At 45.2% G+C, this 20888-nt stretch overlaps 1 protein-coding gene across 1 annotated transcript in view; it reads left to right on the forward strand.

Annotated features, from left to right (window-relative positions):
* Positions 1-9503, forward strand: part of iqch (IQ motif containing H) — a 189517-nt gene extending 180014 nt beyond the window's left edge. The window contains exons 22-23 of the mRNA XM_071405165.1: positions 2128-2236; positions 9104-9503. Of these exons, the coding sequence (XP_071261266.1) occupies positions 2128-2236; positions 9104-9214 (220 nt within the window). The 3' untranslated portion in view covers positions 9215-9503. The remainder of the gene's footprint in view (positions 1-2127; positions 2237-9103) is intronic.
* The last annotated feature ends 11385 nt before the right edge of the window (positions 9504-20888 follow it).

Raw genomic sequence — 20888 nt, forward strand, 5'->3', positions numbered from 1 at the left:
GCCCCCATTCACATCGACGGGGCTGTAGTGGAGCGGGTCGAGAGCTTCAAATTCCTCTGTGTCCACATCACTAAAGATTTATCATGGTCCAAACACACCCTACACGGTTGTGAAGAGGGCACGACAGCGCCTCATCCCTCTCAGGAGACTGAAAAGATTTGTCATGCCTCAGTAGGTTCTACAGCTGCACCATCGCGACCAGTCAGGATGCTCTCATCAGACTGATGAACAATTATAACAGGACTGACCACCTGCACTGATTCTCTACACCTTAGACCACATGCACTCAACTTACACACACACACACACACACACACACACACACACACACACACACACACACACACACACACACACACACACACACACACACACACACACACACACACACACACACACACACACACACACACACACACACACATCACAACTGTTGCTACCAGACTCTTATTATGATAAGATAAATATTGCTCCGTTTATACACTTTTATTTCACCTTTATTTAACCAGGTCGGCCAGTTCACCTTTATTTAACCAGGTAGACCAGTTCACCTTTATTTAACCAGGTAGACCAGATCACCTTTATTTAACCAGGTAGACCAGTTCACCTTTATTTAACCAGGTAGGCTAGTTCACCTTTATTTAACCAGGTAGGCTAGTTCACCTTTATTTAACCAGGTAGACCAGTTCACTTTTATTTAACCAGGTAGGCCAGATCACCTTTATTTAACCAGGTAGACCAGTTCACCTTTATTTAACCAGGTAGACCAGTTCACCTTTATTTAACCAGGTAGGCCAGATCACCTTTATTTAACCAGGTAGACCAGATCACCTTTATTTAACCAGGTAGACCAGATCACCTTTATTTAACCTGGTAGACCAGTTCACCTTTATTTAACCAGGTAGGCCAGTTCACCTTTATTTAACCAGGTAGGCCAGTTCACCTTTATTTAACCAGCTAGGCCAGTTCACCTTTATTTAACCAGGTAGACCAGATCACCTTTATTTAACCAGGTAGACCAGTTCACCTTTATTTAACCAGGTAGACCAGTTCACCTTTATTTAACCAGGTAGACCAGTTCACCTTTATTTAACCAGGTAGACCAGTTCACCTTTATTTAACCAGCTAGGCCAGTTCACCTTTATTTAACCAGGTAGACCAGATCACCTTTATTTAACCAGGTAGACCAGATCACCTTTATTTAACCAGGTAGGCCAGATCACCTTTATTTAACCAGGTAGACCAGATCACCTTTATTTAACCAGCTAGGCCAGTTCACCTTTATTTAACCAGGTAGACCAGATCACCTTTATTTAACCAGGTAGACCAGATCACCTTTATTTAACCAGGTAGACCAGATCACCTTTATTTAACCAGGTAGACCAGATCACCTTTATTTAACCAGGTAGACCAGATCACCTTTATTTAACCAGGTAGACCAGATCACCTTTATTTAACCAGATCACCTTTATTTAACCAGGTAGACCAGATCACCTTTATTTAACCAGGTAGACCAGATCACCTTTATTTAACCAGGTAGACCAGATCACCTTTATTTAACCAGGTAGGCCAGATCACCTTTATTTAACCAGGTAGACCAGATCACCTTTATTTAACCAGGTAGGTCAGATCACCTTTATTTAACCAGGTAGGCCAGTTCACCTTTATTTAACCAGGTCGGCCAGTTGAGAACAAGTTCTCATTTACAATTGCGACCTGACCAAGATAAAGCAAAGCAGTGCGACACAAACAACAACACAGAGTTACACATGGAGTAAACAAAACATACAGTCAATAACACTTGCCCCCCCCACAATCCCTCCTTCCCCAAAACACATGTAAATATTGTATAAATTGTGTCTTCCTGTATTATACTGATGATAAAACATGTTTATTAGATTCTGCTGAGCCATTTACTTTATGTTGGTAATCTTGTATTAGTTGTCATTGTTGTTGTATTGTCCAGAAGGACCCTGCCATAAGCATTTCATTGGACAGTATACTATCCACATACATACGACTAATAAAACTTGAAAACACACACGACAAGCCAAACGTGGTGATGTGTTTGTTTTTCGCGGTCGGGGATCGTTAGTAAAGTGGTTTCGTCCGTTGTGTCGTTAACAGAACCGTCGGTGACGACCTCCAGGGAGCCCTGATGACCTTTGCTCGTAACCTGTCCATCATCCATCAGGAGATATCAACTCCCAACATGCAGGGACAGACTAACTTTAAGGTACACTGTTCATGACCTAACGATCTGCCACCATGCAGGGAGAGACTAACTTTAAGGTACACTGTTCATGACCTAACGATCTGCCAACATGCAGGGAGAGACTAACTTTAAGGTACACTGTTAATGACCTAACGATCTGCCACCATGCAGGGAGAGACTAACTTTAAGGTACACTGTTAATGACCTAACGATCTGCCACCATGCAGGGAGAGACTAACTTTAAGGTACACTGTTAATGACCTAACGATCTGCCAACATGCAGGGAGAGACTAACTTTAAGGTACACTGTTCATGACCTAACGATCTGCCAACATGCAGGGAGAGACTAACTTTAAGGTACACTGTTAATGACCTAACGATCTGCCACCATGCAGGGAGAGACTAACTTTAAGGTACACTGTTAATGAGCTAACGATCTGCCACCATGCAGGGAGAGACTAACTTTAAGGTACACTGTTAATGACCTAACGATCTGCCACCATGCAGGGAGAGACTAACTTTAAGGTACACTGTTCATGACCTAACGATCTGCCAACATGCAGGGAGAGACTAACTTTAAGGTACACTGTTAATGACCTAACGATCTGCCAACATGCAGGGAGAGACTAACTTTAAGGTACACTGTTAATAACCTAACGATCTGCCACCATGCAGGGAGAGACTAACTTTAAAGTACACTGTTAATGACCTAACGATCTGCCACCATTCAGGGAAAGACTAACTTTAAGGTACACTGTTAATGACCTAACGATCTGCCACCATGCAGGGAGAGACTAACTTTAAGGTACACTGTTCATGACCTAACGATCTGCCACCATGCAGGGAGAGACTAACTTTAAGGTACACTGTTAATGACCTAACGATCTGCCACCATGCAGGGAGAGACTAACTTTAAGGTACACTGTTAATGACCTAACGATCTGCCAACATGCAGGGAGAGACTAACTTTAAGGTACACTGTTCATGACCTAACGATCTGCCACCATGCAGGGAGAGACTAACTTTAAGGTACACTGTTAATGACCTAACGATCTGCCACCATGCAGGGACAGACTAACTTTAAGGTACACTGTTAATGACCTAACGATCTGCCACCATGCAGGGAGAGACTAACTTTAAGGTACACTGTTAATGACCTAACGATCTGCCACCATGCAGGGAGAGACTAACTTTAAGGTACACTGTTAATGACCTAACGATCTGCCACCATGCAGGGACAGACTAACTTTAAGGTACACTGTTAATGACCTAACGATCTGCAGACTAACTTTAAGGTACACTGTTAATGACCTAACGATCTGCCACCATGCAGGGAGAGACTAACTTTAAGGTACACTGTTCATGACCTAACGATCTGCCACCATGCAGGGAGAGACTAACTTTAAGGTACACTGTTCATGACCTAACGATCTGCCAACATGCAGGGACAGACTAACTTTAAGGTACACTGTTAATGACCTAACGATCTGCCACCATGCAGGGAGAGACTAACTTTAAGGTACACTGTTAATGACCTAACGATCTGCCACCATGCAGGGAGAGACTAACTTTAAGGTACACTGTTAATGAGCTAACGATCTGCCACCATGCAGGGAGAGACTAACTTTAAGGTACACTGTTAATGACCTAACGATCTGCCACCATGCAGGGAGAGACTAACTTTAAGGTACACTGTTCATGACCTAACGATCTGCCAACATGCAGGGAGAGACTAACTTTAAGGTACACTGTTAATGACCTAACGATCTGCCACCATGCAGGGAGAGACTAACTTTAAGGTACACTGTTAATGACCTAACGATCTGCCACCATTCAGGGACAGACTAACTTTAAGGTACACTGTTAATGACCTAACGATCTGCCACCATGCAGGGAGAGACTAACTTTAAGGTACACTGTTCATGACCTAACGATCTGCCACCATGCAGGGAGAGACTAACTTTAAGGTACACTGTTAATGACCTAACGATCTGCCACCATGCAGGGAGAGACTAACTTTAAGGTACACTGTTAATGACCTAACGATCTGCCAACATGCAGGGAGAGACTAACTTTAAGGTACACTGTTCATGACCTAACGATCTGCCACCATGCAGGGAGAGACTAACTTTAAGGTACACTGTTAATGACCTAACGATCTGCCACCATGCAGGGAGAGACTAACTTTAAGGTACACTGTTAATGAGCTAACGATCTGCCACCATGCAGGGAGAGACTAACTTTAAGGTACACTGTTAATGACCTAACGATCTGCCACCATGCAGGGAGAGACTAACTTTAAGGTACACTGTTCATGACCTAACGATCTGCCAACATGCAGGGAGAGACTAACTTTAAGGTACACTGTTAATGACCTAACGATCTGCCAACATGCAGGGAGAGACTAACTTTAAGGTACACTGTTAATAACCTAACGATCTGCCACCATGCAGGGAGAGACTAACTTTAAAGTACACTGTTAATGACCTAACGATCTGCCACCATTCAGGGAAAGACTAACTTTAAGGTACACTGTTAATGACCTAACGATCTGCCACCATGCAGGGAGAGACTAACTTTAAGGTACACTGTTCATGACCTAACGATCTGCCACCATGCAGGGAGAGACTAACTTTAAGGTACACTGTTAATGACCTAACGATCTGCCACCATGCAGGGAGAGACTAACTTTAAGGTACACTGTTAATGACCTAACGATCTGCCAACATGCAGGGAGAGACTAACTTTAAGGTACACTGTTCATGACCTAACGATCTGCCACCATGCAGGGAGAGACTAACTTTAAGGTACACTGTTAATGACCTAACGATCTGCCACCATGCAGGGACAGACTAACTTTAAGGTACACTGTTAATGACCTAACGATCTGCCACCATGCAGGGAGAGACTAACTTTAAGGTACACTGTTAATGACCTAACGATCTGCCACCATGCAGGGAGAGACTAACTTTAAGGTACACTGTTAATGACCTAACGATCTGCCACCATGCAGGGACAGACTAACTTTAAGGTACACTGTTAATGACCTAACGATCTGCAGACTAACTTTAAGGTACACTGTTAATGACCTAACGATCTGCCACCATGCAGGGAGAGACTAACTTTAAGGTACACTGTTCATGACCTAACGATCTGCCACCATGCAGGGAGAGACTAACTTTAAGGTACACTGTTAATGACCTAACGATCTGCCAACATGCAGGGACAGACTAACTTTAAGGTACACTGTTAATGACCTAACGATCTGCCACCATGCAGGGAGAGACTAACTTTAAGGTACACTGTTAATGACCTAACGATCTGCCACCATGCAGGGAGAGACTAACTTTAAGGTACACTGTTAATGAGCTAACGATCTGCCACCATGCAGGGAGAGACTAACTTTAAGGTACACTGTTAATGACCTAACGATCTGCCACCATGCAGGGAGAGACTAACTTTAAGGTACACTGTTCATGACCTAACGATCTGCCAACATGCAGGGAGAGACTAACTTTAAGGTACACTGTTAATGACCTAACGATCTGCCAACATGCAGGGAGAGACTAACTTTAAGGTACACTGTTAATGACCTAACGATCTGCCACCATGCAGGGAGAGACTAACTTTAAGGTACACTGTTAATGACCTAACGATCTGCCACCATTCAGGGACAGACTAACTTTAAGGTACACTGTTAATGACCTAACGATCTGCCACCATGCAGGGAGAGACTAACTTTAAGGTACACTGTTCATGACCTAACGATCTGCCACCATGCAGGGAGAGACTAACTTTAAGGTACACTGTTAATGACCTAACGATCTGCCACCATGCAGGGAGAGACTAACTTTAAGGTACACTGTTAATGACCTAACGATCTGCCAACATGCAGGGAGAGACTAACTTTAAGGTACACTGTTCATGACCTAACGATCTGCCACCATGCAGGGAGAGACTAACTTTAAGGTACACTGTTAATGACCTAACGATCTGCCACCATGCAGGGACAGACTAACTTTAAGGTACACTGTTAATGACCTAACGATCTGCCACCATGCAGGGAGAGACTAACTTTAAGGTACACTGTTAATGACCTAACGATCTGCCACCATGCAGGGACAGACTAACTTTAAGGTACACTGTTAATGACCTAACGATCTGCAGACTAACTTTAAGGTACACTGTTAATGACCTAACGATCTGCCACCATGCAGGGAGAGACTAACTTTAAGGTACACTGTTAATGACCTAACGATCTGCCACCATGCAGGGAGAGACTAACTTTAAGGTACACTGTTCATGACCTAACGATCTGCCACCATGCAGGGAGAGACTAACTTTAAGGTACACTGTTAATGACCTAACGATCTGCCACCATGCAGGGAGAGACTAACTTTAAGGTACACTGTTAATGACCTAACGATCTGCCAACATGCAGGGAGAGACTAACTTTAAGGTACACTGTTCATGACCTAATGATCTGCCACCATGCAGGGAGAGACTAACTTTAAGGTACACTGTTAATGACCTAACGATCTGCCACCATGCAGGGACAGACTAACTTTAAGGTACACTGTTAATGACCTAACGATCTGCCACCATGCAGGGAGAGACTAACTTTAAGGTACACTGTTAATGACCTAACGATCTGCCACCATGCAGGGAGAGACTAACTTTAAGGTACACTGTTAATGACCTAACGATCTGCCACCATGCAGGGACAGACTAACTTTAAGGTACACTGTTAATGACCTAACGATCTGCAGACTAACTTTAAGGTACACTGTTAATGACCTAACGATCTGCCACCATGCAGGGAGAGACTAACTTTAAGGTACACTGTTCATGACCTAACGATCTGCCACCATGCAGGGAGAGACTAACTTTAAGGTACACTGTTAATGACCTAACGATCTGCCAACATGCAGGGACAGACTAACTTTAAGGTACACTGTTAATGACCTAACGATCTGCCACCATGCAGGGACAGACTAACTTTAAGGTACACTGTTCATGACCTAACGATCTGCCACCATGCAGGGAGAGACTAACTTTAAGGTACACTGTTCATGACCTAACGATCTGCCAACATGCAGGGAGAGACTAACTTTAAGGTACACTGTTAATGACCTAACGATCTGCCACCATGCAGGGAGAGACTAACTTTAAGGTACACTGTTAATGACCTAACGATCTGCCACCATGCAGGGAGAGACTAACTTTAAGGTACACTGTTAATGACCTAACGATCTGCCAACATGCAGGGAGAGACTAACTTTAAGGTACACTGTTCATGACCTAACGATCTGCCAACATGCAGGGAGAGACTAACTTTAAGGTACACTGTTAATGACCTAACGATCTGCCACCATGCAGGGAGAGACTAACTTTAAGGTACACTGTTAATCACCTAACGATCTGCCACCATGCAGGGAGAGACTAACTTTAAGGTACACTGTTAATGAGCTAACGATCTGCCACCATGCAGGGAGAGACTAACTTTAAGGTACACTGTTAATGACCTAACGATCTGCCACCATGCAGGGAGAGACTAACTTTAAGGTACACTGTTCATGACCTAACGATCTGCCAACATGCAGGGAGAGACTAACTTTAAGGTACACTGTTAATGACCTAACGATCTGCCAACATGCAGGGAGAGACTAACTTTAAGGTACACTGTTAATGACCTAACGATCTGCCACCATGCAGGGAGAGACTAACTTTAAGGTACACTGTTAATGACCTAACGATCTGCCACCATTCAGGGACAGACTAACTTTAAGGTACACTGTTAATGACCTAACGATCTGCCACCATGCAGGGAGAGACTAACTTTAAGGTACACTGTTCATGACCTAACGATCTGCCACCATGCAGGGAGAGACTAACTTTAAGGTACACTGTTAATGACCTAACGATCTGCCACCATGCAGGGAGAGACTAACTTTAAGGTACACTGTTAATGACCTAACGATCTGCCAACATGCAGGGAGAGACTAACTTTAAGGTACACTGTTCATGACCTAACGATCTGCCACCATGCAGGGAGAGACTAACTTTAAGGTACACTGTTAATGACCTAACGATCTGCCACCATGCAGGGACAGACTAACTTTAAGGTACACTGTTAATGACCTAACGATCTGCCACCATGCAGGGAGAGACTAACTTTAAGGTACACTGTTAATGACCTAACGATCTGCCACCATGCAGGGACAGACTAACTTTAAGGTACACTGTTAATGACCTAACGATCTGCAGACTAACTTTAAGGTACACTGTTAATGACCTAACGATCTGCCACCATGCAGGGAGAGACTAACTTTAAGGTACACTGTTCATGACCTAACGATCTGCCACCATGCAGGGAGAGACTAACTTTAAGGTACACTGTTAATGACCTAACGATCTGCCAACATGCAGGGACAGACTAACTTTAAGGTACACTGTTAATGACCTAACGATCTGCCACCATGCAGGGACAGACTAACTTTAAGGTACACTGTTAATGACCTAACGATCTGCCACCATGCAGGGAGAGACTAACTTTAAGGTACACTGTTCATGACCTAACGATCTGCCACCATGCAGGGAGAGACTAACTTTAAGGTACACTGTTAATGACCTAACGATCTCCAAAAAAAGAAGTTACAGCCGATGTGTGATATTAGCGTCGTATTATGACTCGATGAACAATTTATTAGTGGTTCTGGAAGTGCACTCTGTAAAATTCAAATTCTCTTCAATAAGGAACATGTGGAATTTGCTTTACTTTCTGAACTGACTGGAATTGAAATTGAACCCTGAGTTGTGACTGGTAAAGTTATAGACAGCGTGTTTGTTAGTGATGGTGTAAAGCCTGTTCCCTTGTGTTACCTGCAGGGCCTGATTAGGGACATAGAAGAGATTTTGGGAATGACAATCCAGAATAAAGCCCAGGTGACCGAGGAAGAAGAGAAGGCTGTCACTGTCCGGACTAAACGGGATCACTGACCCACACAACTAGGATACCTCAGTCACTTTAAATCGGAAGAAATGCCACCGTTTTGATCAGATCGATGCCAATTACTCCAACTGATCATTTCAGACCCTATTATCTATTTCTATCTGTATTTCATAAGAGTTTATCTTACTAGGGACAATACATTATTATATTCCTGAACGACTGAACTCTGTTAGTGTGTGATTGTTCATACTGTAGCCTAAACACAACCAGGGAACAAGTTGTATTAAGTTTTAAGAACATAAAAAACTTTATTATAAATTCAAATGTACATTTAAATGTAGAGAGTAATTTATTGTAAACTGACCTTAGCATTATGGGGTGGGGTGGGGGGGGGGTGGGGGGGGATCACCCTTCAGCTAGGAACTAAAGTTTGCTGTGCTATGTTGCTGGTCAGACGAAATATATTGCTGGTTCAGTTACAGGGTGAGTTGAAGGAAAAATGATGAATATATTGACAAGATACATGTCTCTCCACCCTAACAATGAGAGAACACAAAACGGGCACGCAGCGCTGTCTAGCTCCCGCCTATCCTTTCTTTGGATTGGTGCATACATCTCATTATTATAATCAAATTTCAAATGTATTTATAAAGCCCTTCTTACATCAGCTGATCTCAAAGTGCTGTACAGAAACCCAGCCTAAAACCCCAAACAGCAAGCAATGCAGGTGTAGAAGCACGGTGGCTAGGAAAAACTCCCTAGAAAGGCCAAAACCTAGGAAGAAACCTAGAGAGGAACCAGGCTATGAGGGGTGGCCAGTCCTCTTCTGGCTGTGCCGGGTGGAGATTATAACAGAACATGGCCAAGATGTTCAAATGTTCATAAATGACCGGCATGGTCAAATAATAATAACCACAGTAGTTGTCGAGGGTGCAGCAAGTCAGCACATCAGGAGTAAATGTCAGTTGGCTTTTTATAGCCGATCATTAAGAGTATCTCTACCGCTCCTGCGGTCTCTAGAGAGTTGAAAACAGCAGGTCTGGGACAGGTAGCACGTCCGGTGGACAGGTCAGGGTTCCATAGCCGCAGGCAGAACAGTTGAAACTGGAGCAGCAGCACGACCAGGTGGACTGGGGACAGCAAGGAGTCATCATGCCAGGTAGTCCTGAGGCATGGTCCTAGGGCTCAGGTCCTCCGAGAGAGAGAAAGAGAGAGAGAATTAGAGAGAGCATACTTAAATTCACACAGGACACCAGATAAGACAGGAGAGGTACTCCAGATATAACAAACTGACCCTAGCCCCCCGACACATAAACTACTGCAGCATAAATACTGGAGGCTGAGACAGGAGGGGTCAGGAGACACTGTGGCCCCATCCGATAATCCTTTTTTGAATATTCAATGAGGGTTGTTGAGGTCAACCGCCTGTATTCACTGGAGAGAGATGCTACGATACTAACCTCAATCCATGAATATGCATAGCCGTCTCGATACAACTCCGATATCAAATGTTTTTTTTTCTTCTCAAAGTTGCCAGGATGTCACAAGTCCTACTTATATCGTTACACTCGTAACAACTTAAGCATTACGAGATTTCTATTCGATTTAAATAAACCTCAGGGAGCAAATAAGCCATTCAGTTGTTGTTGACCAAATTTGACAGTCTCTCATTGACCTCCATACAAACACTCCTTGTTTGGTTGGCGAAACAACCAAGAAATACTACCTGCTGAAGGGAGACACATTTTCTGCATTGTCGAGCCTCTCTCCTCTTTCTCGTCCTCTTTCTTTCTGGTTGAAGTTCTTTACGATCCAGGATCCTTGGGATATTAAAATGGTTTCGCGTCGATCAGACGCTTACACAGCTCTCTGGTCTTGGCCATTGTGGAGAGGTTGGAGTCTGTTTGATTGAGTGTGTGGACAGGTGTCTTTTATACAGGTAACGAGTTCAAACAGGTGCAGTTAATACAGGTAATGAGTGGAGAACAGGAGGGCTTCTTAAAGAAAAACGAACAGGTCTGTGAGAGCCGGAATTCTTACTGGTTGGTAGGTGATCAAATACTTATGTCATGCAATAAAATGCAAATTAATTACTTAAAAATCATACAATGTGATTTTCTGGATTTTTTGTTTTAGATTCCGTCTCTCACAGTTGAAGTGTACCTATGATAAAAAAAATTACAGACCTCTACATGCTTTGTAAGTAGGAAAACCTGCAAAATCGGCAGTGTATCAAACACTTGTTCTCCCCACGGTATATAGATATATAGATATAGATAGATATAGATATAGATGTATATAGATATCTATATAGATAGACTGTATATACATGCAGAGCAGAACTCGGAAGAATCCCATTAATTGTATATATAAAGAAAAGGACACTAAACGTTTGGCAACATTTGAAATGTAACCGCCAAACATCTTTACAATTCAAAAGCGCTGGAAACCTAAAGAGCGGAACCCTTAAAAGAGTCCCCTTATGTCAGCTGTTAAAAACAGTCAACAACCCCATTATCCAAACACACAGGGAAATCAATCAGATTGTTACAGAAATTAAAACCTCCTATTTGACAAATTGGGAAAATGAAACAAAAACACGGAATAAACTAAATTGCTATTTGGCCTCAAAGGAGAATACAAATTGGCAGAATATCTCTACTCTGTCAGAGATACAAAACGGAGACAGATCCTGACCAATTGCAGCCTCAGCGACCACCAACTGTCTGTAGAAAAGGGGAGACAAAAAAATCCATGGCTACCCAAAGAGGAGCGTCCAGTCACTGCAGGACAGGGGAGAGGAGCGTCCAGTCACTGCAGGACAGGGGAGAGGAGCGTCCAGTCACTGCAGGACAGGGGAGAGGAGCGTCCAGTCACTGCAGGACAGGGGAGAGGAGCGTCTAGTCACTGCAGGACAGGGGAGAGGAGCGTCTAGTCACTGCAGGACAGGGGAGAGGAGTGTCTAGTCACTGCAGGACAGGGGAGAGGAGCATCTAGTCACTGCAGGACAGGGGAGAGGAGCGTCTAGTCACTGCAGGACGGGGGAGAGGAGCGTCTAGTCACTGCAAGACAGGGGAGAGGAGCGTCTAGTCACTGCAGGACAGGGGAGAGGAGCGTCTAGTCACTGCAGGACAGGGGAGAGGAGCGTCTAGTCACTGCAGGACAGGGGAGAGGAGCGTCTAGTCACTGCAGGACAGGGGAGAGGAGCGTCTAGTCACTGCAGGACAGGGGAGAGGAGCGTCTAGTCACTGCAGGACGGGGGAGAGGAGCGTCTAGTCACTGCAGGACAGGGGAGAGGAGCGTCTAGTCACTGCAGGACAGGGGAGAGGAACGTCTAGTCACTGCAGGACAGGGGAGAGGAGCGTCTAGTCACTGCAGGACGGGGGAGAGGAGCGTCTAGTCACTGCAGGACAGGGGAGAGGAGCGTCTAGTCATTGCAGGACGTGGGAGAGGAGCGTCTAGTCACTGCAGGACGGGGGAGAGGAGCGTCTAGTCACTGCAAGACAGGGGAGAGGAGCGTCTAGTCACTGCAGGACGGGGGAGAGGAGCGTCTAGTCACTGCAGGATGGGGGAGAGGAGCGTCTAGTCACTGCAGGACGGGGGAGAGGAGCGTCTAGTCACTGCAGGACGGGGGAGAGGAGCGTCTAGTCACTGCAGGACAGGGGAGAGGTTCCCCAATACAACAGCAGTAGTGTTGTACCTGTATCCATGGTAACCCAATACAACAGTAGTAGTGTTGTACTTGTATCCATGGTTCCCCAATACAACAGTAGTAGTGTTGTACCTGTATCCATGGTTCCCCAATACAACAGTAGTAGTGTTGTACCTGTATCCATGGTTCCCCAATACAACAGTAGTAGTGGTGTACCTGTATCCATGGTTCCCCAATACAACAGTAGTAGTGTTGTACCTGTATCCATGGTTCCCCAATACAACAGTAGTAGTGTTGTACCTGTATCCATGGTTCCCCAATACAACAGTAGTAGTGTTGTACCTGTATCCATGGTTCCCCAATATAACAGTAGTAGTGTTGTACCTGTATCCATGGTTCCCCAATACAACAGTAGTAGTGTTGTACCTGTATCCATGGTTCCCCAATACAACAGTAGTAGTGTTGTACCTGTATCCATGGTTCCCCAATACAACAGTAGTAGTGTTGTACCTGTATCCATGGTTCCCCAATACAACAGTAGTAGTGTTGTACCTGTATCCATGGTTCCCCAATACAACAGTAGTAGTGTTGTACCTGTATCCATGGTTCCCCAATACAACAGTAGTAGTGTTGTACCTGTATCCATGGTTCCCCAATATAACAGTAGTAGTGTTGTACCTGTATCCATGGTTCCCCAATACAACAGTAGTAGTGTTGTACCTGTATCCATGGTTCCCCAATACAACAGTAGTAGTGGTGTACCTGTATCCATGGTTCCCCAATACAACAGTAGTAGTGGTGTACCTGTATCCATGGTTCCCCAATACAACAGTAGTAGTGTTGTACCTGTATCCATGGTTCCCCAATACAACAGTAGTAGTGTTGTACCTGTATCCATGGTTCCCCAATACAACAGTAGTAGTGTTGTACCTGTATCCATGGTTCCCCAATACAACAGTAGTAGTGTTGTACCTGTATCCATGGTTCCCCAATACAACAGTAGTAGTGTTGTACCTGTATCCATGGTTCCCCAATACAACACTAGTAGTGTTGTACCTGTATCCATGGTTCCCCAATACAACAGTAGTAGTGTTGTACCTGTATCCATGGTTCCCCAATATAACAGTAGTAGTGTTGTACCTGTATCCATGGTTCCCCAATATAACAGTAGTAGTGTTGTACCTGTATCCATGGTTCCCCAATATAACAGTAGTAGTGTTGTACCTGTATCCATGGTTCCCCAATATAACAGTAGTAGTGTTGTACCTGTATCCATGGTTCCCCAATATAACAGTAGTAGTGTTGTACCTGTATCCATGGTTCCCCAATACAACAGTAGTAGTGTTGTACCTGTATCCATGGTTCCCCAATACAACAGTAGTAGTGTTGTACCTGTATCCATGGTTCCCCAATACAACAGTAGTAGTGTTGTACCTGTATCCATGGTTCCCCAATATAACAGTAGTAGTGTTGTACCTGTATCCATGGTTCCCCAATACAACAGTAGTAGTGTTGTACCTGTATCCATGGTTCCCCAATACAACAGTAGTAGTGTTGTACCTGTATCCATGATTATATGTACTATCATTATTACTGCTGAAATTAACTGTATTTCATTTTCCTCATTGTACTGTATTTACTGAAATGTAAAGATAGGAATTATTCTGGGTGAGGGAGAAACCGTGAATATATTTATATGATTGCCATAGTACTGAGTCCCATGACCCTTCATTCCTTAATAAAGTATTTACGTTATATAATGTATTGTATTTAATTTCCCTCATTGTACTGTATTTACTGAAATGCTGTACCACTATGCTGCTTTGGCATTATCTACAAATTGTATTTTATGCCAATTTGAATTTGAAAGAGAGAGAGAGAGAGATTATAAAATCCATGTACACAATCAACAAGTGTGCAGTTAAAACACACAAAAACACACATTTCTTTCCACAGGGCCATGTGGTGAGAGAGGGATGCAGCTTGAGCACAAATCTCTTCAACATATTTATCTAATTGGCGCGGGCACTAGAATGGTCTGCATCACCCGGCCTCACCCTACTAGAATCTGAAGTCAAATGTCTAATGTTTACTGATGATCTGGTGCTTCTGTCACCAAACAAGGAGGGCCTACAGCAGCACCTAGATCTTCTGCACAGAGTCTGTCAGACGTGGGCCCTGACAGTCAATCTCAGTAAGACCAAAATAATGGTTTTCCAAAAAAGGTCCAGTTGCCACGACCACAAATACAAATTCCATCTAGACACCGTTGCCCTAAAGCACACATAAACTATACATATCTTAGCCTAAACATCAGAGCCACAGGTAGTTTCCACAAGGCTGTGAACAATCTGAGAGACAAGGCAAGAAGGGCCTTCTATGCCATCAAAAGGAACATAAAATTTGACAATCCAATTAGGATCTGGCTAAAAATACTTGAATCAGTCATAGAGCCCATTGCCCTTTATGGTTGTGAGGTCTGGGATCCGCTCACCAACTAAGAATTCACAAAATGGGACAAACACCAAATTGAGACTCTGTATGCTGAATACCTGACCACTGTGACTGACCCAAACTTAAGGAAAGCTTTGACTATGTACAGACTCAGTGAGCATAGCCTTGCTATTGAGAAAGGCCGCCGTAGGCAGACATGGCTCTCAAGAGAAGACAGGCTATGTGCTCACTGCCCACAAAATGAGGTGGAAACTGAGCTGCACTTCCTAACCTCCTGCCAAATGTATGACCATATTAGAGATATTCCCTCAGATTACACAGATCCACAAAGAATTTGAAAACAAATCCAATTTTGATAAACTCCCATATCTACTGGGTGAAATTCCACAGTGTGCCATCACAGCAGCAAGATTTGTGACCTGTTGCCACAAGAAAAGGGCAACCAGTGAAGAACAAACACCATTGTACATATTTTCGCTTTTGTACTTTAACTATTTGCACATCGTTATTAAACTGTATATAGACATAATATGACATTTTTGAAATGTCTCTATTCTTTTGAAACTTTTGTGAGTGTAATGTTTACCGTTCAGTTTTGATTGGTTATTTCACTTTTGCTAATTATCTATTCCACTTGCTTCGGCAATATAAACAATATAAATGTTTTGCCAAAAAAAGCCTTTGAATTTTGAGAGTGAGAACGGAGGAGCTGGTGAGAATGGAGAGCTCTGATCAAATGGTTTTTAATTACCAATATGTGGCCATTTTGTTTATGGCTGTTTAGGGCCCGGCCCTCCAGTCCTCTCCTCAAACACTCCTGTGTGTGAGCGTCCGTGCTTGTGTGTGTGTGTGTGTGTGTGAGCGTCCGTGCTTGTGTGTGTGTGTGTGTGTGTGAGCGTCCGTGCTTGTGTGTGTGAGTGTGTATGTGCGTGTGTGTGTGTGTGTGTGTGTGTGTGTGTGTGTGTGTGTGTGTGTGTGTGTGTGTGTGTGTGTGTGTGTGTGTGTGTGTGTGTGTGTGTGTGTGTGTGTGTGAGCGTCAGTGCTTGTGTGTGTGTGTGTGTGTGTGTGTGTGTGTGTGTGTGTGTGTGTGTGTGTGTGTGTGTGTGTGTGTGTGTGTGTGTGTGTGTGTGTGTGTGTGTGTGTGTGTTGGCCCTCCTCTCCCATCTGATCTGAGGGTTTGACAAACTTCCATATTGAACTCCCCTCTCTCTTCTCCCCCCAGCATGATACCATATTGATCTCCTCTCTCTTCTCCAGCGTGTTTAACCGATACCGTTTATCAGAGCCCTCCATTCCCTGGCCTTTGCGCCTCCCCCTCTCCTTTAGCAACGATTAGACTGAATGAATCATTTCATGCAGTACATACATATATTATATTTATACATTATACATACAGATCAATGGACATTTAGCGCCTGCTGCTCTGGAGAATTACGAGGGTCTTTGATATACAGGTTCGGTTGTTAATGCATTCTCTGGGAATTAGTGTCTGTGTTTACCCCCCTAAACGTAGGCTGTGTTTACACAGGTAGTCTAATTCTGATCAGTGTAAACGCATACAACTATAGTTACCTTTGTAGTTTACTGATACATTTTTAGTTGGTTAGCGATTTACATAAGAATATCAGCTCCCTCGTCAAGTCTCAGTAGCACTGAATCTCCTCACGGTCTTCAATAAAAACCATCTCCTCTCTCGAACATAAAACCCCTTTTTTCTGTCGCCACCACACTGTCTGTGTTAATTAGTCTAATTGACTGTAACGAGGGAACATGTAGAATTCTGATCTACAGTAACAGTATATTTACAGTAGCATCCTGTAACTCTTCCCCCTCCAACCATAACTTAACTACTCACTGACCCCTGCCGACCCCCGGTGGTGCAGCGATACGGCAGCACTGTGTGTGTGTGTGTGTGTGTGTGTGTGTGGGTGTGTGTGTGTGTGTGTGTGTGTGTGTGTGTGTGTGTGTGTGTGTGTGTGTGTGTGTGTGTGTGTGTGTGTGTGTGGTGTGTGTGTGTGTGTGTGTACACATTGATACTGTAGTGCTTTGCGGTGAGAGATGGATAATAGCATGGCGGTGTGAAGGGTCGAAACAGACTGCATCTTTAAAGCCTTTGTACCAGGGCTGTTAAAGGCCTTGTAAGCCAGTGTGAAACCCGAACCGGGAGAGCTGGCACTGAGAACGACTAACTGTGTTTGTTTTCAGGGTTTTATTAAGTAGGACACACAACATAAAGGTTTTAAAACGTTTTGCAACAGAGTAATGTGTAACTGTCTGTAATGTGTAACTGTCAGTAATGTGTAACTGTCACTAATATGTAACTGTCAGTAATGTGTAACTGTCAGTAATGTGTAACTGTCAGTAATGTGTAACTGTCAGTAATGTGTAACTACTGTCAGTAATGTGTAACTGTCAGTAATGTGTAACTGTCAGTAATATGTAACTGTCACTAATATGTAACTGTCAGTAATATGTAACTGTCTGTAATATGTAACTGTCACTAATATGTAACTGTCTGTAATGTGTAACTATGTCCGTTCCCGCACTATGTCATCAGAGTGCGCAGCTGAACACTCGATACTGGAACGACTCCGTTTGTTATTTCAACTAAAACATAACCAATCTTTGTTTACATTTGCTGACGCTGTCTCGTTCCATGTCCGTTCTACATTAAACGTTTGACTCCCCGTACCTGCTTCGTCTCTCCAGCGTCATGTGACATAATGCAGACGCCATCACACGAAGCATCGGGGAGTACTGGCGTTCCGGTTGGTATGGTGGCATCGGCTCTGGGTCGCCACCGATGGAACCGGGGGTGCCTAGCCAGCTCGTCGGGCTTCCACGTACTAGCTGGCTCGATAGTTTCCTTGCCCCGGTTGGCTCGGATGGCGCCCATCCCACGTCGGGCCTCAGCCGGATCGTCAGTTCTTGTTCGCCCAGCCGGTCCAAGAGTTTTTTTGTTTAGTTTTGTCGGGGTGGATTCCGTCGCCGATGGAACCGGGGGTGCCTAAGCCAGCCTATCGGGCTTCCACTCCCTGGCTGGCTCGAGAGGTTTCCTAGCCTCGGTTGGCTTGGCGGCTTCCCACCCCATGCCCCAACCGGCTTTCCCAGCGCCCATGTCTAGGCCGGTTCGCCCAGTTGGGATGCCGGGTGGCGCCCCAAGAGAGGGGGGTACTGTCGCGTCTGCTCCCGCTCTTCCCTCCCCCTGGCGCTTGAGGGCGTCAGGTTGCCCTGCATCACGCACTTCTATCATCCATCACGCACTCCTGCCATCCATCACGCACTCCTGCCATCCATCACACACTCCTGCATCACGCACTCCTGCCATCCATCACGCACTCCTGCCATCCATCACGCACTCCTGCCATCCATCACGCACTCCTGCCATCCATCACGCACTCCTGCCTTCCATCACGCACTCCTGTCATCCATCACGCACTCCTGCCATCCATCACGCTCTCCATCACGCACTCCTGCCATCCATCACGCACTCCTGCCATCCATCACGCACTCCTGCCATCCATCACGCACTCCTGCCTTCCATCACGCACTCCTGCCATCCATCACGCACTCCTGCCATCCATCACGCACTCCTGCCTTCCCTCGTCACGCACATCAGCGTTATTGGACTCACTCATCACCTGTTTATTTCCTTCCCTATATTTGTCAGTTCCCCAGCTCTGTTCCCCGTGGCTGCATTGTATTGTTTTTGTCTTTGGTATTAGTTTGCTGACGCAGTTCCTGTCTCGTTCCATGTCCGTTCTTTATTAAATGTTTTACTCCCCATACCTGCTTCGTCTCTCCAGCGTCATGTGACATAATGCAGACGCCATCACACGAAGCATCGGGGAGTACTGGCGTTCCGGTTGGTATGGTGGCATCGGCTCTGGGTCGCCACCGATGGAACCGGGGGTGCCTAGCCAGCTCGTCGGGCTTCCACGTACTAGCTGGCTCGATAGTTTCCTTGCCCCGGTTGGCTCGGATGGCGCCCATCCCACGTCGGGCCTCAGCCGGATCGTCAGTTCTTGTTCGCCCAGCCGGTCCAAGAGTTTTTTTGTTTAGTTTTGTCGGGGTGGATTCCGTCGCCGATGGAACCGGGGGTGCCTAAGCCAGCCTATCGGGCTTCCACTCCCTGGCTGGCTCGAGAGGTTTCCTAGCCTCGGTTGGCTTGGCGGCTTCCCACCCCATGCCCCAACCGGCTTTCCCAGCGCCCATGTCTAGGCCGGTTCGCCCAGTTGGGATGCCGGGTGGCGCCCCAAGAGAGGGGGGTACTGTCGCGTCTGCTCCCGCTCTTCCCTCCCCCTGGCGCTTGAGGGCGTCAGGTTGCCCTGCATCACGCACTTCTATCATCCATCACGCACTCCTGCCATCCATCACGCACTCCTGCCATCCATCACACACTCCTGCATCACGCACTCCTGCCATCCATCACGCACTCCTGCCATCCATCACGCACTCCTGCCATCCATCACGCACTCCTGCCATCCATCACGCACTCCTGCCTTCCATCACGCACTCCTGTCATCCATCACGCACTCCTGCCATCCATCACGCTCTCCATCACGCACTCCTGCCATCCATCACGCACTCCTGCCATCCATCACGCACTCCTGCCATCCATCACGCACTCCTGCCTTCCATCACGCACTCCTGCCATCCATCACGCACTCCTGCCATCCATCACGCACTCCTGCCTTCCCTCGTCACGCACATCAGCGTTATTGGACTCACTCATCACCTGTTTATTTCCTTCCCTATATTTGTCAGTTCCCCAGCTCTGTTCCCCGTGGCTGCATTGTATTGTTTTTGTCTTTGGTATTAGTTTGCTGACGCAGTTCCTGTCTCGTTCCATGTCCGTTCTTTATTAAATGTTTTACTCCCCATACCTGCTTCATCTCTCCCGCGTCATACCTTATGACAAAATACTGTTGAGGTAATATGGCTACAGGTTAATCTGCCTCACCTAAAGCCCATTCTGGTGGGAAGCTGCTACAGACCACCAAGTGTTAACAGTCAGTATCTGGATAACGTGTGAAATGCTTGATAATGTATGTGATTTAAACAGAGAGGTATGTGTTCTGGGTGATTTAAGTATTGACTGGCTTTCATCAAGCTTCCCACTCAAGAAAAAGCTTCAAACTGTAACCAGTGCCTGCAACCTGGTTCAGGTTATCAGTCAACCTACCAAGGTATTTACAAACAGCACAGGAGTTAAATCATCAACATGAATTGATCACATCTTTACTAACGCTGCAGAAATGAGCTCTAAAACAGTATCCAAATCCATAGGATGTAGAGATCACAACATAGTAGCCATATCTAGGAAAACCAAAGTTCCAAAGCCTGGGCCTAATATAATGTATAAGAGGTCACACAATACGTTTTGTAGTGATTCCTATGGTGTTGACGTAAATAATATCTGTTGGTCCATGGTGTGTAATGAGGAGCAAACAGACGTTGCACTTGACACATTTATGAAATTGCTCATCCCAGTTACTAATAAGCATGCACCCATTAAGAAAATGACTGTAAAACTGTTAAATCCCCGTGGATTGATGAGGAATTGAAAAATGTTATGGTTGAGAGGGATGGTTGAGGGGGATGGTTGAGAGGGA

This window comes from Salvelinus alpinus, chromosome 6, assembly GCF_045679555.1.
Source record: "Salvelinus alpinus chromosome 6, SLU_Salpinus.1, whole genome shotgun sequence".
In the NCBI taxonomy this organism is placed as follows: Eukaryota; Metazoa; Chordata; class Actinopteri; order Salmoniformes; family Salmonidae; genus Salvelinus; species Salvelinus alpinus.